This window comes from Aphidius gifuensis, linkage group LG1 (assembly GCF_014905175.1).
Source record: "Aphidius gifuensis isolate YNYX2018 linkage group LG1, ASM1490517v1, whole genome shotgun sequence".
Lineage (NCBI taxonomy): Eukaryota > Metazoa > Arthropoda > Insecta > Hymenoptera > Braconidae > Aphidius > Aphidius gifuensis.
The window spans coordinates 11,669,665-11,689,090 of record NC_057788.1 but is presented as its reverse complement, the minus strand read 5'-3'; the positions used below and the strand labels follow the sequence as shown (position 1 = coordinate 11,689,090).

At 25.8% G+C, this 19,426-nt stretch overlaps 7 protein-coding genes across 11 annotated transcripts; 4 read left to right on the top strand and 3 right to left on the bottom strand.

Annotated features, from left to right (window-relative positions):
• The first annotated feature begins 269 nt into the window (after positions 1–269).
• LOC122848614 (exonuclease 3'-5' domain-containing protein 2-like) lies at positions 270–3,932 on the top strand. 2 transcript variants are annotated; one of them, XM_044146814.1, is made up of 6 exons: positions 270–1,036; positions 1,129–1,270; positions 1,358–1,657; positions 1,738–2,281; positions 2,381–2,991; positions 3,215–3,932. In XM_044146814.1, the coding sequence occupies exons 1-5, from the start codon at positions 825–827 to the stop codon at positions 2,956–2,958; spliced, it is 1,776 nt and encodes a 591-aa protein (XP_044002749.1). In that variant the 5' UTR covers positions 270–824; the 3' UTR covers positions 2,959–2,991; positions 3,215–3,932. The 2 variants fall into 2 exon arrangements, with proteins under 2 accessions (XP_044002749.1, XP_044002740.1); XM_044146805.1 differs by having other exon boundaries at positions 2,381–3,932.
• A 22-nt stretch (positions 3,933–3,954) lies between these two features.
• Positions 3,955–5,592, bottom strand: LOC122848624 (E3 ubiquitin-protein ligase RNF113A). Its single transcript, XM_044146829.1, has 4 exons — positions 5,411–5,592; positions 5,214–5,284; positions 4,519–5,132; positions 3,955–4,436 (listed from the first exon to the last, which is right to left on the bottom strand). Exons 1-4 carry the CDS (start codon positions 5,508–5,510, stop codon positions 4,232–4,234), a joined length of 990 nt encoding a protein of 329 aa, XP_044002764.1. The 5' UTR covers positions 5,511–5,592; the 3' UTR covers positions 3,955–4,231.
• Positions 5,593–5,615: 23 nt separating this feature from the next.
• Positions 5,616–7,945, top strand: LOC122848597 (origin recognition complex subunit 4). The gene is made up of 3 exons (XM_044146781.1): positions 5,616–5,819; positions 5,921–7,131; positions 7,209–7,945. Exons 2-3 carry the CDS (start codon positions 5,929–5,931, stop codon positions 7,371–7,373), a joined length of 1,368 nt encoding a protein of 455 aa, XP_044002716.1. The 5' UTR covers positions 5,616–5,819; positions 5,921–5,928; the 3' UTR covers positions 7,374–7,945.
• Positions 7,667–10,178, bottom strand: LOC122848582 (putative ammonium transporter 3). 2 transcript variants are annotated; one of them, XM_044146769.1, is made up of 6 exons: positions 9,508–10,178; positions 9,189–9,443; positions 9,000–9,110; positions 8,756–8,940; positions 8,598–8,687; positions 7,667–8,511 (listed from the first exon to the last, which is right to left on the bottom strand). In XM_044146769.1, exons 1-6 carry the CDS (start codon positions 10,070–10,072, stop codon positions 8,257–8,259), a joined length of 1,461 nt encoding a protein of 486 aa, XP_044002704.1. In that variant the 5' UTR covers positions 10,073–10,178; the 3' UTR covers positions 7,667–8,256. The 2 variants fall into 2 exon arrangements, with proteins under 2 accessions (XP_044002704.1, XP_044002695.1); XM_044146760.1 differs by having other exon boundaries at positions 9,000–9,443.
• A 202-nt stretch (positions 10,179–10,380) lies between these two features.
• On the bottom strand, positions 10,381–12,202 carry LOC122848605 (gamma-aminobutyric acid receptor-associated protein). Its single transcript, XM_044146793.1, has 3 exons — positions 11,857–12,202; positions 11,115–11,312; positions 10,381–11,018 (listed from the first exon to the last, which is right to left on the bottom strand). Exons 1-3 carry the CDS (start codon positions 11,944–11,946, stop codon positions 10,953–10,955), a joined length of 354 nt encoding a protein of 117 aa, XP_044002728.1. The 5' UTR covers positions 11,947–12,202; the 3' UTR covers positions 10,381–10,952.
• A 298-nt stretch (positions 12,203–12,500) lies between these two features.
• On the top strand, positions 12,501–13,729 carry LOC122848575 (60S ribosomal protein L22-like). The gene is made up of 4 exons (XM_044146748.1): positions 12,501–12,590; positions 12,935–13,081; positions 13,210–13,331; positions 13,515–13,729. The coding sequence occupies exons 1-4, from the start codon at positions 12,582–12,584 to the stop codon at positions 13,657–13,659; spliced, it is 423 nt and encodes a 140-aa protein (XP_044002683.1). The 5' UTR covers positions 12,501–12,581; the 3' UTR covers positions 13,660–13,729.
• A 239-nt stretch (positions 13,730–13,968) lies between these two features.
• Positions 13,969–18,925, top strand: LOC122848557 (synaptic vesicle glycoprotein 2B-like). 3 transcript variants are annotated; one of them, XM_044146717.1, is made up of 5 exons: positions 13,969–14,543; positions 15,380–15,732; positions 16,468–16,796; positions 16,862–17,940; positions 18,117–18,925. In XM_044146717.1, the coding sequence occupies exons 2-5, from the start codon at positions 15,397–15,399 to the stop codon at positions 18,458–18,460; spliced, it is 2,088 nt and encodes a 695-aa protein (XP_044002652.1). In that variant the 5' UTR covers positions 13,969–14,543; positions 15,380–15,396; the 3' UTR covers positions 18,461–18,925. The 3 variants fall into 3 exon arrangements, with proteins under 3 accessions (XP_044002652.1, XP_044002671.1, XP_044002661.1); XM_044146736.1 differs by lacking the exon at positions 13,969–14,543 and adding an exon at positions 15,823–15,878 and having other exon boundaries at positions 15,649–15,732; XM_044146726.1 differs by lacking the exons at positions 13,969–14,543; positions 15,380–15,732 and adding an exon at positions 15,903–16,237.
• Positions 18,926–19,426: the final 501 nt, after the last annotated feature.

The following is a 19,426-nucleotide window of genomic DNA, read 5'->3' as shown; positions in this document are numbered from 1 at the left end:
TATCACTTTTGTCGTTGTTTCTGTTTCTAGTTTTTAGTCGGTATTACAAAATTGGGCGAAATTGCAAAACGAAAAAAAATTTTTTATTAAAGGAATGCACCCCTTGAGCTAAGAAATTATGGTTACTTTTGATGATAGTTCCAAGTTTCACCGCTAGAGGAAGATTTTTTTTATACAAATGGATAATACTAAGCATGTTTTAAACAGTTTTAAACATGGTTTAAAACATTATGTTTTATACATGCCCATCTCTGGTATCAGTCGACATCACTATTCACTACCCTTACCATGGAGGTGTTAAACTCCATGACCCTTACCGAAACGCACCCCTATTACTTTTTTTTTACAAATAATTCGGCCAATTACCTACTATCGGAAATAATTCAAAATTTAAATATATGTAAACTAACAAACATTTTTTTTGTAAATTTTTATTAATGATTTTTTTTTTTAATCGTTTTTATAGTAATTAATTAAAAAACATATAAATTAATAAATAAAAATTGAAATATAATTTTATTTTAAAGTTCTTAGAATTTATGTATTTTTTAATTTTTTCTAAACTGTTGTCACAACGTTGATGACTCAACGTGATTTTAATCTTGACAAAAGTACAAAAATAGCTTTAGTTCAGGTGCGTTGGTACGATAAGACAGTTGTTGGGTAGTTTTGTGTGGTCAAGTGAAATAAGTAGTTGTGATATTAGTGATGTCATCTATCATTTTTGGAAACATTAACCACGTTTAGCTATTAGTCACAATATAGATAAAAAAATATAGGTATATAAAAAATTAAGTATAATTTTAAGTGTAATATTAAACAAGATGTTTTTCACTTTACTAATTACTGTGGGTTTTGTAATACTTATTTCACCATTCTACAATAAAATTGCCTGCAAAATAAAACATTTTTGGTACAACAATAAATATATCAATGGTAAATTCGGTCAAAATACAAAAAAAAACTTTGCTTTGGATAAGATTGTAATTGCAGATACTCTGGAAAAATGTGAATACGCTGTCCAATATATTCAAAGGTATCAATTATGTATAAATTAATTTTATTAAGCTTCATTTATTTATTCGTTGATTCAAATTAATTTTATTATGTGTTCTTTCTTTTCGGCAGCAACTTATCGTATGGTGTTTTAGGATTTGATTGTGAATGGGTAAACGAAAATCCTGTATCACTGCTTCAATTAGCAACTTTCAATGGTGTCTGTGTGCTATTTCGACTTGATAAAATTGGATTTGTTCCTCCGAATCTGAAAGTAAGAATGAAGATTTGACGTTAATATTATTATTATTATTACTATTATTAAATGAATTGATTCCATTTTTTCTCAATTTTTAAATAGGTATTGTTGTCAAATAAATGCATACTCAAAGTTGGCGTAGAACCATTTGAAGATGGTAAAAAACTTACCAAAGATTATGGCTGTCGAGTATTTGGAACTCTTGATCTCCGAAAATATGCTGATCACGTGAATATTCCAAATGAACCAGGATTGGCTTCTCTTTGCATGAACTATCTTGGAATAGAAATGAATAAATTTTGGAAGATAAGATGTAGTGACTGGAATTCTGATGTTCTAACTGATGAACAAATTTCTTATGCTGCGTCTGATGCCATAGCTTCTATCCAGATTTATCATGAGGTAAGTTTCTAAATTCTTTGCTATTATATAATAAACATCATCACATTTAATTATATTGCATTTTTTTATTTTCAATACAGATGCAAGTCAAAACCAAGCAAAAATATGGTATATTATTTAATTTTTATTCTAGTTTCATTGATATTATAAAACGAAATTTTTTTAAAAAGAATAAAAAAAATTTCAAGACTAATTTTTTTCACGAGATTCCTTATGAAATTCTGGATGTCAAATATCATGCACGTTCTTCAAAAATTAACAAAAACAATGTAACAGGAAATAAAACTGTAAAAATAAAACAGCAACAAGTATCAAAAATTTCGAGTATACCAACACGAAAAGAATCATTGTATAATCATTGTCATTTACAAGCACCTGATGGAGAACTATTGTGTATATTTGATCGAAAAAAAGGCAACTGGTATGTGAGTAAAGGTCTAGGTAAAACAGTAAGCGAAGATCCATTTACAGTTAGATTAAATTTTGAACCAGTCAGTCGAGGTTTCGCCGAGGTTGATAAATATTATACTCAAGTTAGAACCAACCAATGTGTTGTATGTGGATCATTTGATAATTTTATCAAGAAAAATATTGTTCCCCGAGAATATCGTAAATACTTTCCATGTGAGTCATTTATTTTGCAATTTATTTTCAACTTTAAGTAAATGTGTTTTTTTTTTTTTTAATTGTTTAGAATAAATTGTTAATTTTTTTAAATTACAGTGGTGATGAAAGTTCATCAATCTCATGATATCTTGCTACTTTGTTCATTTTGTCATGTAAAAAGTAATGCAAGTGATCAAGATTTAAGAAAAGAACTTGCTAGAATGTGCAATGCACCTTTCAATCAAACAGAATCTGGATCACAAGTAAAAAAAGAGCAACAACAGAAAAAACGTAAATTTCTTTTAGCTATAAACGCATTGAAAGATACTACAATACCACAAAATCGTAGAGAAGAACTAGAATCACAAATACGTGAATGTACTCAAGGTCATGATTTCGACATTTCCAGTACAAAACAAATACACGAAATAATCAAATTAATAAATGAGTCATCATCGTCTGAGCAAGAAAAAACTTCAACTCATGGTTTGCAAGTTGTTAAATATTTCACTGACAATGAAGGTGGTTTAGTGAGCCTTGAAAAAATGTGGCGTGAGCATTTCTTAAAAACTATGGAACCGCAATATCTTCCTCCACTCTGGTCAGTTAGTCATAATCAAGAACGCCTTGAAATTCGACAGGTCCAGAATCGAATTGGACCAGAAGATGCTAAGGTTGCTGGAATTAAAAAATAAATATAGTACAAAAAATTTAATTAAATACTTTAGGTAAGATTGCATAATGTGAACTTAAGGCGAATCAAAGATGCCAATTGACTGCATTATATTTTAAACAAAAGTATTTATTGACTGTTACAATATTTATGTTAAAATATATTTATTAATTATTATTTTTATGAATAATAAATGACGCAATACAATTTAAAAAAGTACCCAGTTTTTTAATTTTTTATTCATTCAAAGCCATATTAAAAATTTGGATCTTTCTCAGGTGGAATTTTGTTATGAAAAAATTTGATAATAATTGAAATGGAGCCTCTGGAAGAAAGGAAAAAAGCAGACAGGTACTTAGGAAACACTGAATGGTACACTAGTGAGGGCTCTCTGCATTCTATTCTCCAAGTTAGCTGACTTCCCTCTTCGCATACACCGCACAAGAAAAAAAACGAGACAAATAAAAGAATACATTTAAAAATTAAAACAAGATCAAAATTTAAATGCCATTATACAGATACTAAAAAATAATATTTTCTTTTATTACGTTATCTGTAAAATTATAAAAAAACAAATAACAAGATCAAACTGATTAATTAAACAGTAAAAATTTTATTTGTTTTTGTACTTTTAACATTATCATTTATTTAATTAATTGTCATACATGCAATCTTTTTTTTTTGCTTTGACAATCGATGTTCATGTCACTGGTTAATAAATAAAATTACTTCTATAAATTTTTTAAAAATATAACTAGTTTGAAAGACAGAAGAATTGACAAATGATTATCTCGACAAAATTAATTATTCATAATTTGAATTGTCGCAAAATGACGTTAGTAAACAATGATAGGATAATAATATTTTATAAAAATATAAAACATTTATTTTTATTGTCGTTGAATTTTAACAATTAACTTTTCAAATTTTTAAGACGTAATCATACGATAAATGTATTTCAATTGAATCTATATAAATATTGAATGAAAAAAAAAAAAAAATAATTTACATACCTATTATATTACTTTTTTTTGTGTACAATTTTTTTTTTTTCTTTTTAATAATAGCAACTATTTTAAATCATCAAATACAAGTGAAATCCATTGGATGAGTTTAGATGACATTCTACGCACTGAACAAAAAAATCTATTTTATTTCTTGAACCCCCATAATCATACCCCCATACTCACACAAATTGCACTACTAAACTAATTTAATAGCCTTTAACGATTTTTTATATTACCATTCAATTTATTAATAAAAATATTGTCATTTGATTATTTATAATTTTCAAATTAATCGTCATCATCCTCATTATTTTCATTGTCACTATCACAACACTTTTTGCTTGTATTAGCTTCGTCGTCTTCTAATTTCTTTCTTGCAATTAATTCTTTTGCCGGATTAAATACTCCATTTGTTTGAACATTACAAATAAAACATCGAGTAGATTTTTTGTAATGTCCTAAAGCACATTTTTCACAAAAATAATGCTTACATCTAGAAAATAAATAAAAAAATTTGAATTACTTTTATAAATAAATATTTGTTAGAATTAAAATATGAAAAAAAAATTATTTACTTTGTAATAATTGGATCGGTAAATGATTCACGACAAATAAAACATTTAAATGGCAAAGTGTCTTCATCACTGTCAATTTCATATTTTTTATCATCATCATCATCACCACTGTCATTGGCAGTACCACTTGTACCTTCTCTCTCTAATTGCCAACCAAGTTTATAATCAGATCTGTCATGTAAAAATTTACAACTATCACCAAATCCACAAAATCCAGTTTCTTTGTAATCCTTACAAATATCCGGTTGATAATCCCATCTTACTGTTGTTCGTATATTTGCTGGTGCTCTTATTGGACCTTTTCTTACCATTCCACTCGAGGCATTTCCAGCAGCAGTATCTTTTTTCTTAAAATATTGAGCATAATTATTCATACCACGATATATTTTATCATCTTCTTTTCCTTCTAATTCTTCATTTATTTTTTGGGCTTTTTCAAATATTGCTTGGGCATCCTTGTCCAATTCTGTTTCAGTCTCAATAACTGATGTTGCACCTTGATCACCTGGACCAGCAATTTCACTAGTTTTTTTGCTTTTATATGAAACTCTCAATACACTTTCATCCTCACTGCTTGAATCATTTCTTGATCGTTGTTGTTTTTTAGTATTAGTCTGTAAAAATAATAATTTATTTAAAACAATAGGATATATATAATTTTATAGATTATAAATTAAAAGAAAAAAATTAATTACCCTTTGTATCAGAGGATTATTATCTATTTTTTTTTCTTTTTTCACAATGATTGTTTCATCTTCACTACTTCCTGAAAAATTATAAACAATTTTTATCAAAACACTGCTAAACGTTGTTTATTTATAACCTCAAATTAATTGTAAAAATATGAGTACTTTTTAAAAAATGTTTAGGTTATTAATTACGAAATACTTGCCATTATTATCTTCATCAGTTTTTCGTTTTCTTGTTGATGTTTTATTTATTTTGCGCTTTTTAAATAAAATTTTTTTATCACTTGTATTTTCGTCGGCCATGGCTTTAAAAATTGTATTTTACGTTTTACACGTTTTTACTTTTTACACAACAACAACACACACCATTGGCCACCATTTTGATATTTTTGGCACTCTGTCATTGTCAGTGTTTTTTTTTTTTTTGTGTATATGCATTGTGGACGCGCCTACTCCACGCGAGAGATTATAATTTTTTTTTATTCTAAAGTTTAAATAAACCTTTAAATATTATTAAGTTTGTTAAGAATAAAAATAATATTCACACAATAATTATAAAATAATCAATAAATTACCACTTGAATATTAAAAAAAAAAAAAAAGAAAACCCAGGTATTTATAAAAAATTTAAAATAATACAAATAATAATTATACCTATAGGTATAAATTAATCAATTAAAAAGGTTATAAATTATATTTATATTTAATTTTAGTGTTAAAAATGGGAACAACAAGTAAAAAGAAGAATATGGAAATTGATTTTCAAGATAATATGATACTTTTAACAAGAAAATATCTAAAAAGAAAAATTATGTGTCCAGAGACAAAATTTCGACATCATATTAAAGAACGTCAACATGTATTGGATCTTTTGAAGCGAACAGTTGAATGTGGAGAAAGTAATTCAGCTTTGTTAATTGGTCCTCGTGGAAGTGGTAAAACAACACTTGTTAATTCAGTTCTTAAAGAATTATCAACTATAAAAAATTTTAAAGACAATGCAATGATTGTTAATCTTCATGGATTAGTTCATACTGATGATCGTTTAGCATTAAAAGATGCAACTCGTCAAATGCAATTAGAAAATGTTGTTGGTGATAAAGTATTTGGTACATTTGCTGAAAATCTTAGTTTTTTACTTGATTGTTTAAAAGCAGGTGATAAAAAAAGATCAAAACCTTGTATTTTTATATTGGATGAATTTGATTTATTTTGTGGACATCAAAATCAAACATTATTATATAATTTATTTGATGTTGCACAATCAGCACAATCTCCAATATGTGTACTTGGTATAACATGTCGTCTTGATGTTATTGAACTATTGGAAAAAAGAGTTAAATCAAGATTTTCACATAGACAAATATTTTTATTTCCTGGTGAAAATTCAGCACCAGAACAAGCATTAAATGGATTTGAAGAACGTGTTGAATTATTTAAATATTTACTAAGACTTCCAGATAATGAAAATATCAATAGGGTTGAAGAACAGTATGATGATTGTATGATTGATTCACAATTTGGAACTGTTTGGAATCAATTTATCGATGATTTAGTATCAAATGTTACAATGATTAATATATTAAAAAAAATGTATTCACTTGATGTTAACGAAAGATGTTTTAGAAATTTTTTGGCTGTTGCTGTATCAACACTTGATGAAGATCATCAAAGACTTGAAATTAATGATTTTATTGAAGCAAGTAAAATGTTTACACAAGATGATAAAGTTTTATTGCTTGAGGGGCTTTCAGTACTTGAAATAAGTTTAATCATTGCAATGAAACATGAAACTGAAATTTTTGATGGTGAACCAATTAATTTTGAGACAATATTAAATCGTTATAATAAATTTGCTAATCAAAATTCAAGCATTCAATCCGTCCAGAGACCAGTCATTATGAAAGCTTTTGAGCATATTAAGGTAATATTTTCATTTTTTTTTTTTTTTTTTTTTCGTAGAATTTTTAATATAAATATTTTTGTTTTTATTTTTTTAAGAATTTAGAACTGTTAACACCCGTTGGAGGAACAAATACTCGTACTGAAAAAGAGTATCAGTATTATAAATTTTTACTAACTCCAGAACAAATACTCGATGCATTAAAAAATTATCCCAGTTTACCAACTGAAGTTAAACAATGGGCAACAAACAGTCTTCAATAAGTAACACCTTAATTTTTAGAAAATATAAAAATAATAATTAAATAAATAAAATCAGGATCATGTGCCATTTTATAAATAACGGTAAGACATAACAACTAATAAAATAAATTACAATAATAATGATTATTATTTAAAGGAAAAAAAAAAAAACAACAAAATATATAAATTATTAATAATCTAAAAAAAAGCAAAAGAAGTTTGTTGCTATAGTCATAACTTTTTAATGAATTTATTTTTGTTTTTTTTTTTTTTTTTTTCGATTTATTAAGAAAAAAAAGAAAAATTTGCTCATAATAATTATGAATTTAATATTAATTATTCAATAATAATAAGTTATTTAATTAAATAGTCAAAATAGTTGAATAGTCTAGAAACATATCGATATTTAATTTTTTTTTTTTTATTATTTATTATTTTTTATTTTATTTGTAGATGATTTTTTTCTTATATTAATAATTGTGTGAGATAATTAATTTATTATGTATATATAGAAAGTAATAATGGCAATCTTGAGTTCCTCGTTTTGACAATGATTATTAACACGTCCATTGCAATTCGTCCGTGAGTAACTAGAAAAAAAAAAAAAAAACAAGAAACCAGTACAATTTCAGTGGATTTTACCAATGAAATTTCTATTTTTTTTTCCTCTATAAAATTATGAGGAAAAAAAAACAAATTTATTTAGTAATAGCAATAATGATAATAATAATTATGTATTTATGCAAGAAACACTTATTTAAAGTGCATTTATTTATTGAAAGTAAATTAATAAATACTCAATACATCTTCGTAAACATTCCACTAGATCAATGCAGTTATTTTTATTTGTTGTTTTATTGTTTAAATTAATGTACCAGTTATGCCAATAAGTATATTGATTCTTTTAATCAAGCCAATTTGATTGTGAAATTGTTCGAATTGTTGCTTGAGGTGATACCTGATTGCTTGAATTTATTAAATTTTTTTGTTTTATTTTTTGACGATTTTTTAATTTAAATAAATTATTTAATTTTTTTGCTTTTATATATTCTTTTATGTATGATTCATGACCTGTATTTATACCAACAACTGGTACTTCTTGAAGTGCTTTGTCTTTTGGAAATGGTTGTAAAGCTGATATTGCACGACTAACACCAATCTAAATAAAAAAAAATTAAATAAAATAATCATAATTTATTAAAACAAAATGAGTTATAATAATATTTTTTTTTTTTTTTTTATTACTGTTTTATGTCTGACACCGTGTTCAAAAAGATCTGCTCCAATTAATTCTTCATGTTCAGCCATTCTTATTGGAATAATTAAATTAACAAACTGAAGTAAAAAAAACATTTTTTATAAATTATTTGTTTTTTTTTTTAAATATTATTAATTGATTTTACCCATAACAACATGACTGATGAAGTAAATGCCCATACAGTAAGAGTCAATACTGCTAAACTTTGAATACCAAGTAAATAATATCCACCACCTTTGAAAAGTCCACTTCGTCCACTGGTTGTATTTATAGCACCAGGATTATCAGCAAAAAATCCAATCGATAAAAGTCCCCATATGCCAGACGCACCTTATTAAATTTTATTATTAATTTTTCATCAAATTTATTATATTATGTATTTATTATACCATGAGTAGCAAAAGCACCAACTGGATCATCAATTTTAAATTTATCAATGATTGGCATTGTAAAACAAGTTATAAAACCTCCGATCATTCCAACAACAACAGCTTCCCAAGCTTGAAATAAAAAGCAGCCACCAGTTACAGCAACGAGAGAGCCAAGAATACCATTTATTTGACTGAGAATGTCAATACCATGCGGATTTGTTAGGCTAAAACTTAGTCCAACAATACCACCGCCCATGCTCGCCATTACTGTTGAAACAGCAGCTCTAGCCGCAAATTTCCATTTATCTTCATTTACACCATATGTTGAACCACTGTTAAATGCCAACCAACCCCACCAAAGTACAAATAATCCTAATATTGCATTAACAGGATTTCCAAGTGGAAGTGGATCAAATCCATTATCATATCTTCCTAAACGAGGACCCAGCATCACTGCACATGCTAAAATTATTTGATTAATCATTAATTTAGCCAGCTATGTTGATTGAATGTTCAATTTTATTACCTAGAGCAGAAAAACCACCAACTACATGTACAACACCTGATCCAGCAATGTCAACAGCTCCCAAATGTTTTAAAAATCCATGATCACCCCACATCCAACCCGCAGGAATACAATAAACAATAGTATTTAAAGATGAAAATAAACAATATGCTTTAAAATTACATCTTTCAGCTAATGCACCACTTACAATTGTTGTACTTGTTGTACAAAATGATAATTGAAATAAAAATGCAGCACAAATTGGACCCATTAAATCATCATAAATATATGGATCAATTAAATAACCACTTGTACCGATAAATGAATTTGTTGGTTTATCGAAACCAAAGCTCATGCCAAAACCAAAGGCCCAATAAGTTATGCCACCGAGCGATATATCAACAACATTTTTCATCATTATATTAACTTCATTTTTAATTGATACACACCCTGATTCTAACATCCCAAAACCCGTTTGCATTGTAAATATAATAAATGAACTTGAAACAATCCAAATACTGTCTTCTTTGCCAATTTGAAATAATATCGGTATATATCTACTACTAGTTGTATTTTCATTTGTCATAACTTTTTATTTTTATATTGTTTAAAAATACCTAGTGAAACATTGAAGAGTAACAAAATAAGACTGACATTAAACAGTAAAAACATAAACAATCAAATATTTAAATTCCATTGATTTTATTATGACAATTCACAAAGAGAATATTATCATTTTATGATGAGGATATTTAATGATTATTTAATGAATTTTATTCTTGTATTTGTATTTTTTTTTTTTATTTATTGACGTTTACATCGATTTTTCTTCATCTATCACGATTAAGTCTTACAATATTAACTTCTATTATGATAATATATTTATTTACTTTTTCCCATATATCATCACTTGTTGTTCCTTTCATCACTCTAATTTATATGTTATAATAATATTATATTATACCATGTTAATAGTAATCCAACTGGAATAAAATAATGTTTTTTTTTTATATTTTTTTATTTTCCAGTCAGATAGCCGCGCAAATACACGAGTTATCATCATCAATAATGCATTGCAGCTTGCATAAATTCAAAGAAAAAACAAAAATAAACAATAAAAAAAAATTAAATGAAATTATTTGTGATATAAATATTAAAATAATTTCAAATGTAAATTTTTTTTTTTTTGTTTTTATAAAATAGTTTTGTGTGAGATTAACATAATACCTAAATCATTAATAATATTATCATTTATTTTTTTGTTTTTTGAATAAAATTCATGTTATTAATAATAAAATTTTGAAGCAAAACTAAATATCTCAAATATGTACTTATGCTTTTTTTTTTTTTTTTTATTTTTATATTTTTATATCTTGATTTTTATGCATATGTATTGTATTGATCTTTTTTTTTTTTTTTTTTTTACTTTTTTCACATTAAATGTTCTTCTCAAGAACTGGTTATTTTTAATGTCCATAAACGTTCTCATCACTGTAGGCTATGTAAAGGAAGCAATCTTCTTCATGATGTTCCTAGAAATTTAAAGAAAAAAAAATTGAAAAATTTGTTTATAAATTATTTGTTTTTCATTGACATTAAAGACAGCAAGTATGTATTATAAAAATTACCTGATAGAGTGAGCCCATGGTTGCACTTGTTGGTGGAATAATATTGTTGACGAAGAAAAACAACGCATCCTCAGGACGTAGATGAATACGTTTACGAATCAAAAAATAAAACTGACCTACAGTAAGATCAGAAGGTACCAGATACTTTTGTTTATCAAGGTCACTGATTTTAGCTTTTGGTGCTTTCTCAACAATTACCTACATACAGAAAAAAATAAATAAATAAGTAAATTATTTTATTATTACCTTGAGTTATAATACACAGAGCAACACAGAGCCAATTGCTGTTAGATTACGGCGTAGTTTACTTTCACGGTCAGTTATTATTATTTTTGATGACAAGAAAAATAAATAAAAAACATCTGACTAATATAAACATTAGTGGTTTTTTTTTTTGTTTTTATATATATATTTTTATATATATTTTTAATCTACTACGTAAAGCCAATGACGTCTGTTATTAATGATATAAAATAAAATATAAATATTCTTTTTATTAAAAAAATTCACATGTACATAGAAATGTTGACTAGTTAATAGTAATGGTATATAATATACATTGTCTGTGTATGAATGTGTGCAGCATATATGTCGTCATTCACGAATGAAAAAACACAAATCATGTTTTTTCATAATTTGTAAATATTTAATTTTTCATATTTACATAACTTGGAATAAGTTCATTGACACAATTGCAAAAATATTAAATTTTATTAAATATTTTTTATTATTTATTACTTACAGGAACTCTGTCTGGATACTTTCGTCTAATTTTTTCGCCCTCCGCCTTTCTTTTCTCAAAGGGATGTTCTTCCTTGTACTGGAATTTCATGATTGCAAAAAAAGTATCACTAAATTTATTAATTATCGTGATTTTTTATAATTATTTTATGATGTTTTTAAGTATTTAGCACGACAAAATAATATTTATTTATTGAACAATGGAATTTTTTTAGATTACACAAAATTGATTGATATTGAAACGGATACACCAACGAATGTACACTTTTTTTTTTTTTTGTTTCTGAAAGGCTCTTAGACTCGCTGCTGCTCGCTGCTGTCACAACAATAACCGCGCATGCGTACTTGTTTAATCGCATTGATTCCCTACGCCATAATAAAAAAAAAATAAAATGAAGTTCCAAATTCCAAAAACAAAAAAATAAATATATCATAATCTTTTTTTGTTATAATTATTACATGTATATTATTGTTCAAAAAAATTAATGTATTATTTGAATTTATATTTTAATAACTTTCAAATTGCATTGATTTTTAATTTAAAAGTTCAAGTTAAATATTACATTCAAATATTGCCGCGTTTTTATTTTATGTCATAAACGGTGTCTGTCTTGCCGACAAGCAAAAAGATTGTGGGACGATGGCCGCCGATTCTGGTAACTGAAATCCTAGCCTAACTCTTAAGCTTGTTTCTCTTTCATTCTCGCTGCTTGCGCGATATATATCATGGCTCCGGTAAGATGTTTTTTTTTTAATGAAAAATTAAAATTATAAGTAATATTAATTAAATAACTAGTGCATAAATATTTATACAATTATCAAAGTGTATATTAATAATAATTATATGACAATTGTTAATTATTATCTTGAGATTGTGTCGGAAAAGTTGGATTCTAAATCTGCTGTGATACTGTGATCATAAACCACATGGCTTGAATGAATTTATTATCAGTCTTATTTTCTTTTGATATTCATTTGTTTTTTTGTTTTAACTGTGGTGTTATAAGTTTTTTTTTTATTATTATAAACAATTTGCCTGTAAGCATTATTCTGATATATTTATTTAATTTGAATTACAGAAAGTTGCAGTCAAGGCCCCTGCCAAGGCAACCATGGCCAAAAAAGCCCATCTTCGTGGCAAAGGCCAGAAAAAAAAGGTGTCTCTTAAATTCACCATTGATTGTACTCATCCAGTTGAAGATAACATCATGGATGTAGCCAATTTTGTGAGTATTTTATTTTATATCCCAGTTGTATTAATGCAATCATTAAAAATAAAACTATAACCTCAAATATTATGCTTGAAATTTGTAAACATGTTGATTATCAATATTAATTTATTTTTTTTCAATAGGAAAAATATCTTCAAGAAAGAATCAAGGTCAATGGCAAAACTGGCAACTTTGGCAACAACGTAACAATGGAGCGCAACAAGAACAAGCTCTCAGTCAACAGTGATGTTGATTTTTCAAAAAGGTGGGTGTCTTTCTGATAAATTTCATTTACTTTTATGTACAATCCATATACTTTCATACAATTTTATATACTAACCATGATAGAAAGACTATAGAGTATATTTCTATCATGATACTCGCTAATTTCATATACTTATCAATCCAACCGATATTTGCACTGACCATTGATGAATTTGTTTTATAGATACCTCAAGTATTTAACTAAAAAATACTTGAAAAAAAATAAATTGCGTGATTGGCTCCGTGTTGTCTCCAAAGACAAAGATACATATGAATTACGTTACTTCCAAATTACAAGCCAAGATGACGAAGAAGATGATGCTGAATAATTCTTTTGTTATGTAATTATCATCTGTTGTCAGGAATAAAAAATATATAAAATGATTTTCATTTCAAGTACTCAATGAATTATTTATTATTTTTACACATGTGTACAACCTAAACATTTTTTCAAAAATACTTATGTTTTTACATTTAATTTGAGGTTATAAACAAACAACATTAATCAGAGTTTTAATTAAAATTGTTTATAATTTTTCAGCCAGTAGTGAAGATATAACAATAATTGTGAAAAAAGAAAACAAAATAGATAATAATCCTCTGATACAAAAAGTAATTAATTTGTTTTGTTTTCTTATAATTTATAAACATTATACATATTCTATCGTTTCAAATAAATTATTTTTGTAGACTAATACTAAAAACCAACAATTTTTTATTGTAATATTCAAACAAATGAAGTATATAATCCAGCAAAAGAATTAATTGTAAGAAAGAAATTAGAAGACGACGAGGCTGATACAAACAAAAAGTGTGATAGTGACAATGAAAATAATAAGGATAATGATTATTAATTTGAAAAGTATAAATAATCAAATGACAATATTTTTATTAACAAGTAGAATGATAATATAAAAAATCGTTAAAAGCTATTGAATAAGTTTAACAATTAATGAACATTACAAGGTCAATTAGTTTAGTAGTGCAATTTTTGTGTAAGTATATGACTATGGGGGTTCAAGAAAGAAAATAGATCGGCGTCTGCGGAATAGCAAGTACTTTGTAATCGATAACAGACCTTTTTTTTGTTCAGTGGGTAGAATGTCATCTAAACTCATCCAATGGATTTCACTTGTATTTGATGATTTAAAATAGTTGCTATTATTAAAAAGAAAAAAAAAAAATTGTACACAAAAAAAAAGTAATATAATAGGTATGTAAATTAATTTTTTTTTTTTTTTCATTCAATATTTATATAGATTCAATTGAAATACATTTATCGTATGAGTACGTCTTAAAAATTTGAAAAGCTAATTGTTATACTTCAACGACAATAGAAATAAATTTTTAATATTTTTATAAAATATTATTATCTATTATGATTGTTTACTAACGTCATTTTGCGACTATTTAAACTATGAATAATTAATTTTTTCGTAATATTCATTTGTCAATTCACTTGTCTTTTAAACTAGTTTTACTTTTGAAAAATTTATAGTAGTAATTTTATTTATTAACCAGTGACATGAACATCGATTGTCAAAGCAAAACAAAAGATTGCATGTCTGATAATTAATTGAATAAATAATAATTTCAAAAGCACAAAAACAAATAAAAATTTTTACTGTTTAATTAATTCAGTTTGATCTTGTTATTTGTTTTTTTATAATTTTACTTTTAGTATCTGTATAATGCCATGTAAATTTTGATGTTGTCTTAATTTTCAAATGTAAATTTACTCTCGTTTTTTTAAATTCGTTTTTTTCATTATTGTACATGAATTTCTATCAATTAATCTAGCTTATTCTGTTAATTTTTTTTAAAGAAAAAATCGACAATGAAATTGAGTATTGGAATAATTTATTAAATATATTACAAGATGAAATGTAAATTTTTATTTTCTTTCAAACAGTTCTTTGTTTTTGCATTTCGAAATTACTTTTTCGATTTAGAAATTTTTTCATTAAAAAATAAAATCATAGAAAAATAATCTAGCATTGTTAAAATTGAAGAAATAATTAAAACACATTGTATAATTCTCTCTAATAGATAGCTCATGATTCTGGATGTGTATAGCAGTAATGCCCCCATCGGAAGAAGAAAGCCTCTGGCTAGTTGGAAAAAGTGGAAGTGTATCATCATTTCAATCAACTGTTGGAGGACAAATAACAAGATCAATTCCTCATACTAGAGGTATTCTTTATACCGAAGAAATGACAAGTAATACATCAAAAGAATCGATTGGAGAAATTCCAACAACATCAACAATGACAAATGTTAATTCATCAGCTGTTGATTCATCAGTTCCATCATCAAGGGATCACCAAATTGAACCTGATTCAATTGATTCAACAGCTGACATTGATCTTATGTCACATTTTCATGAAGATGCTATTAAACAGGTTTAGAAAAAAATATTTCTCATTGTTTTTATTTTTTTATAATTTTTAAATTTGTTTTTGAAATTAATATTTGCAAATAATTTGTGATAGGTATATAAAAACTCGACATTCGATTGGTCGTTAAATCCCAGTTATTTTTATCACAGGTAACATAGGCTGACATAGGCGCTAAAAAATAAAAATACTTTTTTTTAATATATGTATATGAGTACTTGTGCATGTACACTCAAATAAGTGTGGTATTGGTAAAAAGTGTACATGTAGTAAAAGTGCTTCAGTTTGCATATATGTGAAAAAAAAAAAATTATTTTTTACTCCATTTATTTGAATGTTTGTATTTGTTACTAACGTCATATTTACTTGGATCAATTTTTACCATTCTTTTGTAATTAAAGTACATAATTATTAAAAAATTATGGAAGAAAATCAAGACAGTAACCGGGTCAAACAACCACCTGATAATGAATCTTCCGAATTACTTGAAGCTCTCAAGGATCTTCAGCCTGTAAAAAAAAAAACATACCAACTTATATTTTTTTCATTTGAATGATTTAAATTAATCAACAAATCTCTTAATTTTATATGTTGTAGTAATGCTTTTTTTTCTTTAAATATCTTGGAAATGAAAATTGATTTTTTTATTTTTAAATTATTGCTAAATAATAGGTTATATTATTGTTGTTGTGTCATTATAACAAATTTTATTGTAGTTTAAATTTTGTTTTAAATTTTTAGACTGGTGTTGGATATTTTCAAATAATGGTAGCAATATTTGCTGGATTAAGTCTTTCATCAGACACTATAGAATTTTTTGTTGTACCATATATATTGCCAAGTGCTGAAGTTGAATTATGTATTGAGGATAACGAAAAAAGTTGGCTTAAAAATATAAGTTTATTTGGATTGGCACTGGGGGGATTTGCATGGGGTGGTTTGGGTGATCGAATTGGTAGACGTCGTGCTTTATTATCAGCAATGTCAGTACATTTACTCTTCATTACAATTGCAACATTTATGCCAACTTATGGTACACTGATGTCTGTTAGATTTTGGTCAGCCATTGGGTAAGAATTAATTTTGAAAAATACAAAAATATAATAAACAGTTAATTTATTAAAAAACTATATAGTATGGGTGGTGCAATGCCACTTGCATATGCCTATCTAGCTGAATGTTGTCCACGAGGAAGCCGAAGTATTTGGATTGGAATTTTAGTAGCAGCTGGTGCTCTTGGTGGTGTTTATGTGGCATTACTTGCTTGGTTTGTGGTACCAACAACTGGTGAAATGATTGTTCTTGAAAATAAAGCACATTTCAGTGCTTGGCATAGATTTTTAATATTTTGTTGTTTACCAGCATTATTTTCAATTGTTGGACTTATATTTTTACCAGAAAGTCCACGTTATTTGATTGAAGCTGGTCATGATGTTGAAGCCATGATGGTTTATCAAAAAATATACAAAAAAAATAATACAAATAAAAATACAACTGGTTCACAGTATCAATTATCAGAACTTGAATTACCAAGTAAAAGATCACGTGGACAAACAAATTTATCATCATCAATATCTGATCAAACAGTACTTGGTGATATTATTCATTCAATTAATTTATTTAAAAATTCATTTTGTGAATTATTTACTGCTCAATATATACGTGTTACTATAACATTATTTATAATATGGTCAACAATTGCATTTGTATATTATGGAATTCTAATTTGGTGTCCTGAATATTTAAAATATATACGTGCAAATGAATATACATTACAATCGAAAAGTTATTATGACAAAGAATTTAATGGTACAATCTTTACTGGTTCACTTGATAATTTACAATATAAAAAATCAAAATTTTTTAATTGTCAATTTAATAAAATGATAATTAGTCATGTTAAATTTTATAATTGTACATTTAAATCAGTTGATTTTACAAGTATACGATCAAGTAAAACATATTTTATTGACAGTGAAATTGTTGATTCAAAATTTGTTGATACTGATTTATCATCACAAGCATTTATAAGATGTAAATTTGAAAATAATACTGATTTAAGTTTAAAAGGACCTTGTCCAACACTTGATCTTGATTATAATATATATATTGAAGAAACATTACACGCACATCTTGTCGCTCAATTGGCATTTATATTTGCTGCAGCATTTGCAGGTTTTGCACTCAATGAATTTCGTCGTCCAAAAATGATTGGTAAGATTTTATTTAAATTTAAATTAAAATTATTTTTATAATAAATACTTTATATATTTTACAATTTTTTTCAATTGCTGTAACTTTATTTAAATTTGAAAAATTTAACAAAGTTACTTTGCTAAAAACTGTAGTATATATTAACTGAGTTATTTTATTGTATTTTTCTTTTTCAGGTCTATCACTTTTTATATCATCAATTGGAGCACTTTGTATAATATTTGTTCAAAATCATACATCATTAATTCTAAGTTTTGAAGGTGGTTTTATGATTATTTTTTCAATTGCTTGGACTCTTATGACACTTGTTACACTAGAAAGCTATCCAGCACACATAAGATGTTGTGGATTCGGTATTATGGCTGTTGGTATTAGATTATCAGGTTTAATTGGTACTGTTATTTATCAAAATCTCATTGATGCACCACTCATTGCACCTGCATTACTTACAGCCATAACATTATTTATTGCAAGTGTCGCGGCTTTCAAACTTCCAGACACACATGTAGTTTTTCTGTAAAAAAAATTAAGGTATATTTTATTATGTTTATATGATAACATATTTAAAATAATTTTGTATAAAATTGTTTGCCATTTATGATGTGTGTGAGTATGTATGAGAGAGAGAGCGAGAGAGAATAATTTTATATTTTTGTTTATAAATCGCACAGGCTGTGGGCTAATTGTTATTGTCCAGTTTGAATTAATGAAAATATCACGACTGATAATTATTATAATAATTTTTTAATTTATTGAAACATTTATTTACAGTTAATGTTCTTTTGTTTTTTAATTATTATTACTTTTAGTATAAAAATTTAATTACTTCCACTGAGATTTTTGTCTTGTAATTTTATGATATTTATTAATTTAAAATATTACTTACTATTTATGAGAAGGATATTTTTATACATGAATTTATTATAATTTTTTAAATTATATTTTACACACACTCGGTATAATTGATGTGGCAAAAAATAAAAATTAAATCATGAGTAGCTAAAAGTCAATGTATACAACTAATATTTTAAATAGAAACAAAATTTTTTAGAAATTCAGGATTTCAGCTCTGAACAAAAAAATAGTCAATCGAAAAAAAATGTTTTACTTCTTCAATGATAATTTTGATATTTTATGTATATACTTTTATATTATTTAAATCAGTTTTTTAAAACATATTATAAATATATATACTTATATATTTTTTTTTTAAATCAAAATGTTTTTGAATTATTTCTATATAAATACAAATTCAAATTTAGAATGTTTTAAAGATAAATAATGAGCTGTTGGATATTGAAAAAAAAAATTATTTTAGCGGTCAAATAAGTCATAAATCGTACATTAATTATAGAATTATTAATACTAAATGAATGTAAAATAAAAAAAAAGAAATATGGATTATTTATTCCACTGTGTTGCTTAAATGTTAATAAATAATTAAAAATACATTGAGTAAATAAAAAAAAATGTCATACGTATTTAT

What these genes read in the sequence shown, in the direction of transcription:
- LOC122848575 (XM_044146748.1), top strand. An exon ending in TCATGGATGTAGCCAATTTT is followed by an intron (nt 13,082 to 13,209) that starts GTGAGTATTTTA and finishes TTTTTTCAATAG; the next exon opens with GAAAAATATCTTCAAGAAAG. An exon ending in GATGTTGATTTTTCAAAAAG is followed by an intron (nt 13,332 to 13,514) that starts GTGGGTGTCTTT and finishes TTTGTTTTATAG; the next exon opens with ATACCTCAAGTATTTAACTA.
- LOC122848597 (XM_044146781.1), top strand. Translation starts at nt 5,929, where the DNA reads ATGGGAACAACAAGTAAAAAGAAGAATATGGAAATTGATTTTCAAGAT. An exon ending in AAGCTTTTGAGCATATTAAG is followed by an intron (nt 7,132 to 7,208) that starts GTAATATTTTCA and finishes TATTTTTTTAAG; the next exon opens with AATTTAGAACTGTTAACACC.
- LOC122848582 (XM_044146760.1), bottom strand. Translation starts at nt 10,072, where the DNA reads ATGACAAATGAAAATACAACTAGTAGTAGATATATACCGATATTATTT. An exon ending in TGGTGCTTTTGCTACTCATG is followed by an intron (nt 8,941 to 8,999) that starts GTATAATAAATA and finishes AAATTTAATAAG; the next exon opens with GTGCGTCTGGCATATGGGGA. An exon ending in ACGGTGTCAGACATAAAACA is followed by an intron (nt 8,512 to 8,597) that starts GTAATAAAAAAA and finishes TTTTTTATTTAG; the next exon opens with ATTGGTGTTAGTCGTGCAAT.
- LOC122848557 (XM_044146717.1), top strand. Translation starts at nt 15,397, where the DNA reads ATGTGTATAGCAGTAATGCCCCCATCGGAAGAAGAAAGCCTCTGGCTA. An exon ending in ATGAAGATGCTATTAAACAG is followed by an intron (nt 15,733 to 16,467) that starts GTTTAGAAAAAA and finishes TTAAATTTTTAG; the next exon opens with ACTGGTGTTGGATATTTTCA. An exon ending in TCGTCGTCCAAAAATGATTG is followed by an intron (nt 17,941 to 18,116) that starts GTAAGATTTTAT and finishes TTTCTTTTTCAG; the next exon opens with GTCTATCACTTTTTATATCA.
- LOC122848614 (XM_044146814.1), top strand. Translation starts at nt 825, where the DNA reads ATGTTTTTCACTTTACTAATTACTGTGGGTTTTGTAATACTTATTTCA. An exon ending in GCTGTCCAATATATTCAAAG is followed by an intron (nt 1,037 to 1,128) that starts GTATCAATTATG and finishes TCTTTTCGGCAG; the next exon opens with CAACTTATCGTATGGTGTTT. An exon ending in ATATCGTAAATACTTTCCAT is followed by an intron (nt 2,282 to 2,380) that starts GTGAGTCATTTA and finishes TTTAAATTACAG; the next exon opens with TGGTGATGAAAGTTCATCAA.
- LOC122848605 (XM_044146793.1), bottom strand. Translation starts at nt 11,946, where the DNA reads ATGAAATTCCAGTACAAGGAAGAACATCCCTTTGAGAAAAGAAAGGCG. An exon ending in AGTATCCAGACAGAGTTCCT is followed by an intron (nt 11,313 to 11,856) that starts GTAAGTAATAAA and finishes TTCTGTATGTAG; the next exon opens with GTAATTGTTGAGAAAGCACC. An exon ending in CCATGGGCTCACTCTATCAG is followed by an intron (nt 11,019 to 11,114) that starts GTAATTTTTATA and finishes TTAAATTTCTAG; the next exon opens with GAACATCATGAAGAAGATTG.
- LOC122848624 (XM_044146829.1), bottom strand. Translation starts at nt 5,510, where the DNA reads ATGGCCGACGAAAATACAAGTGATAAAAAAATTTTATTTAAAAAGCGC. An exon ending in AACTGATGAAGATAATAATG is followed by an intron (nt 5,285 to 5,410) that starts GCAAGTATTTCG and finishes ATAATTTTTCAG; the next exon opens with GAAGTAGTGAAGATGAAACA. An exon ending in ACCGATCCAATTATTACAAA is followed by an intron (nt 4,437 to 4,518) that starts GTAAATAATTTT and finishes TTTATTTTCTAG; the next exon opens with ATGTAAGCATTATTTTTGTG.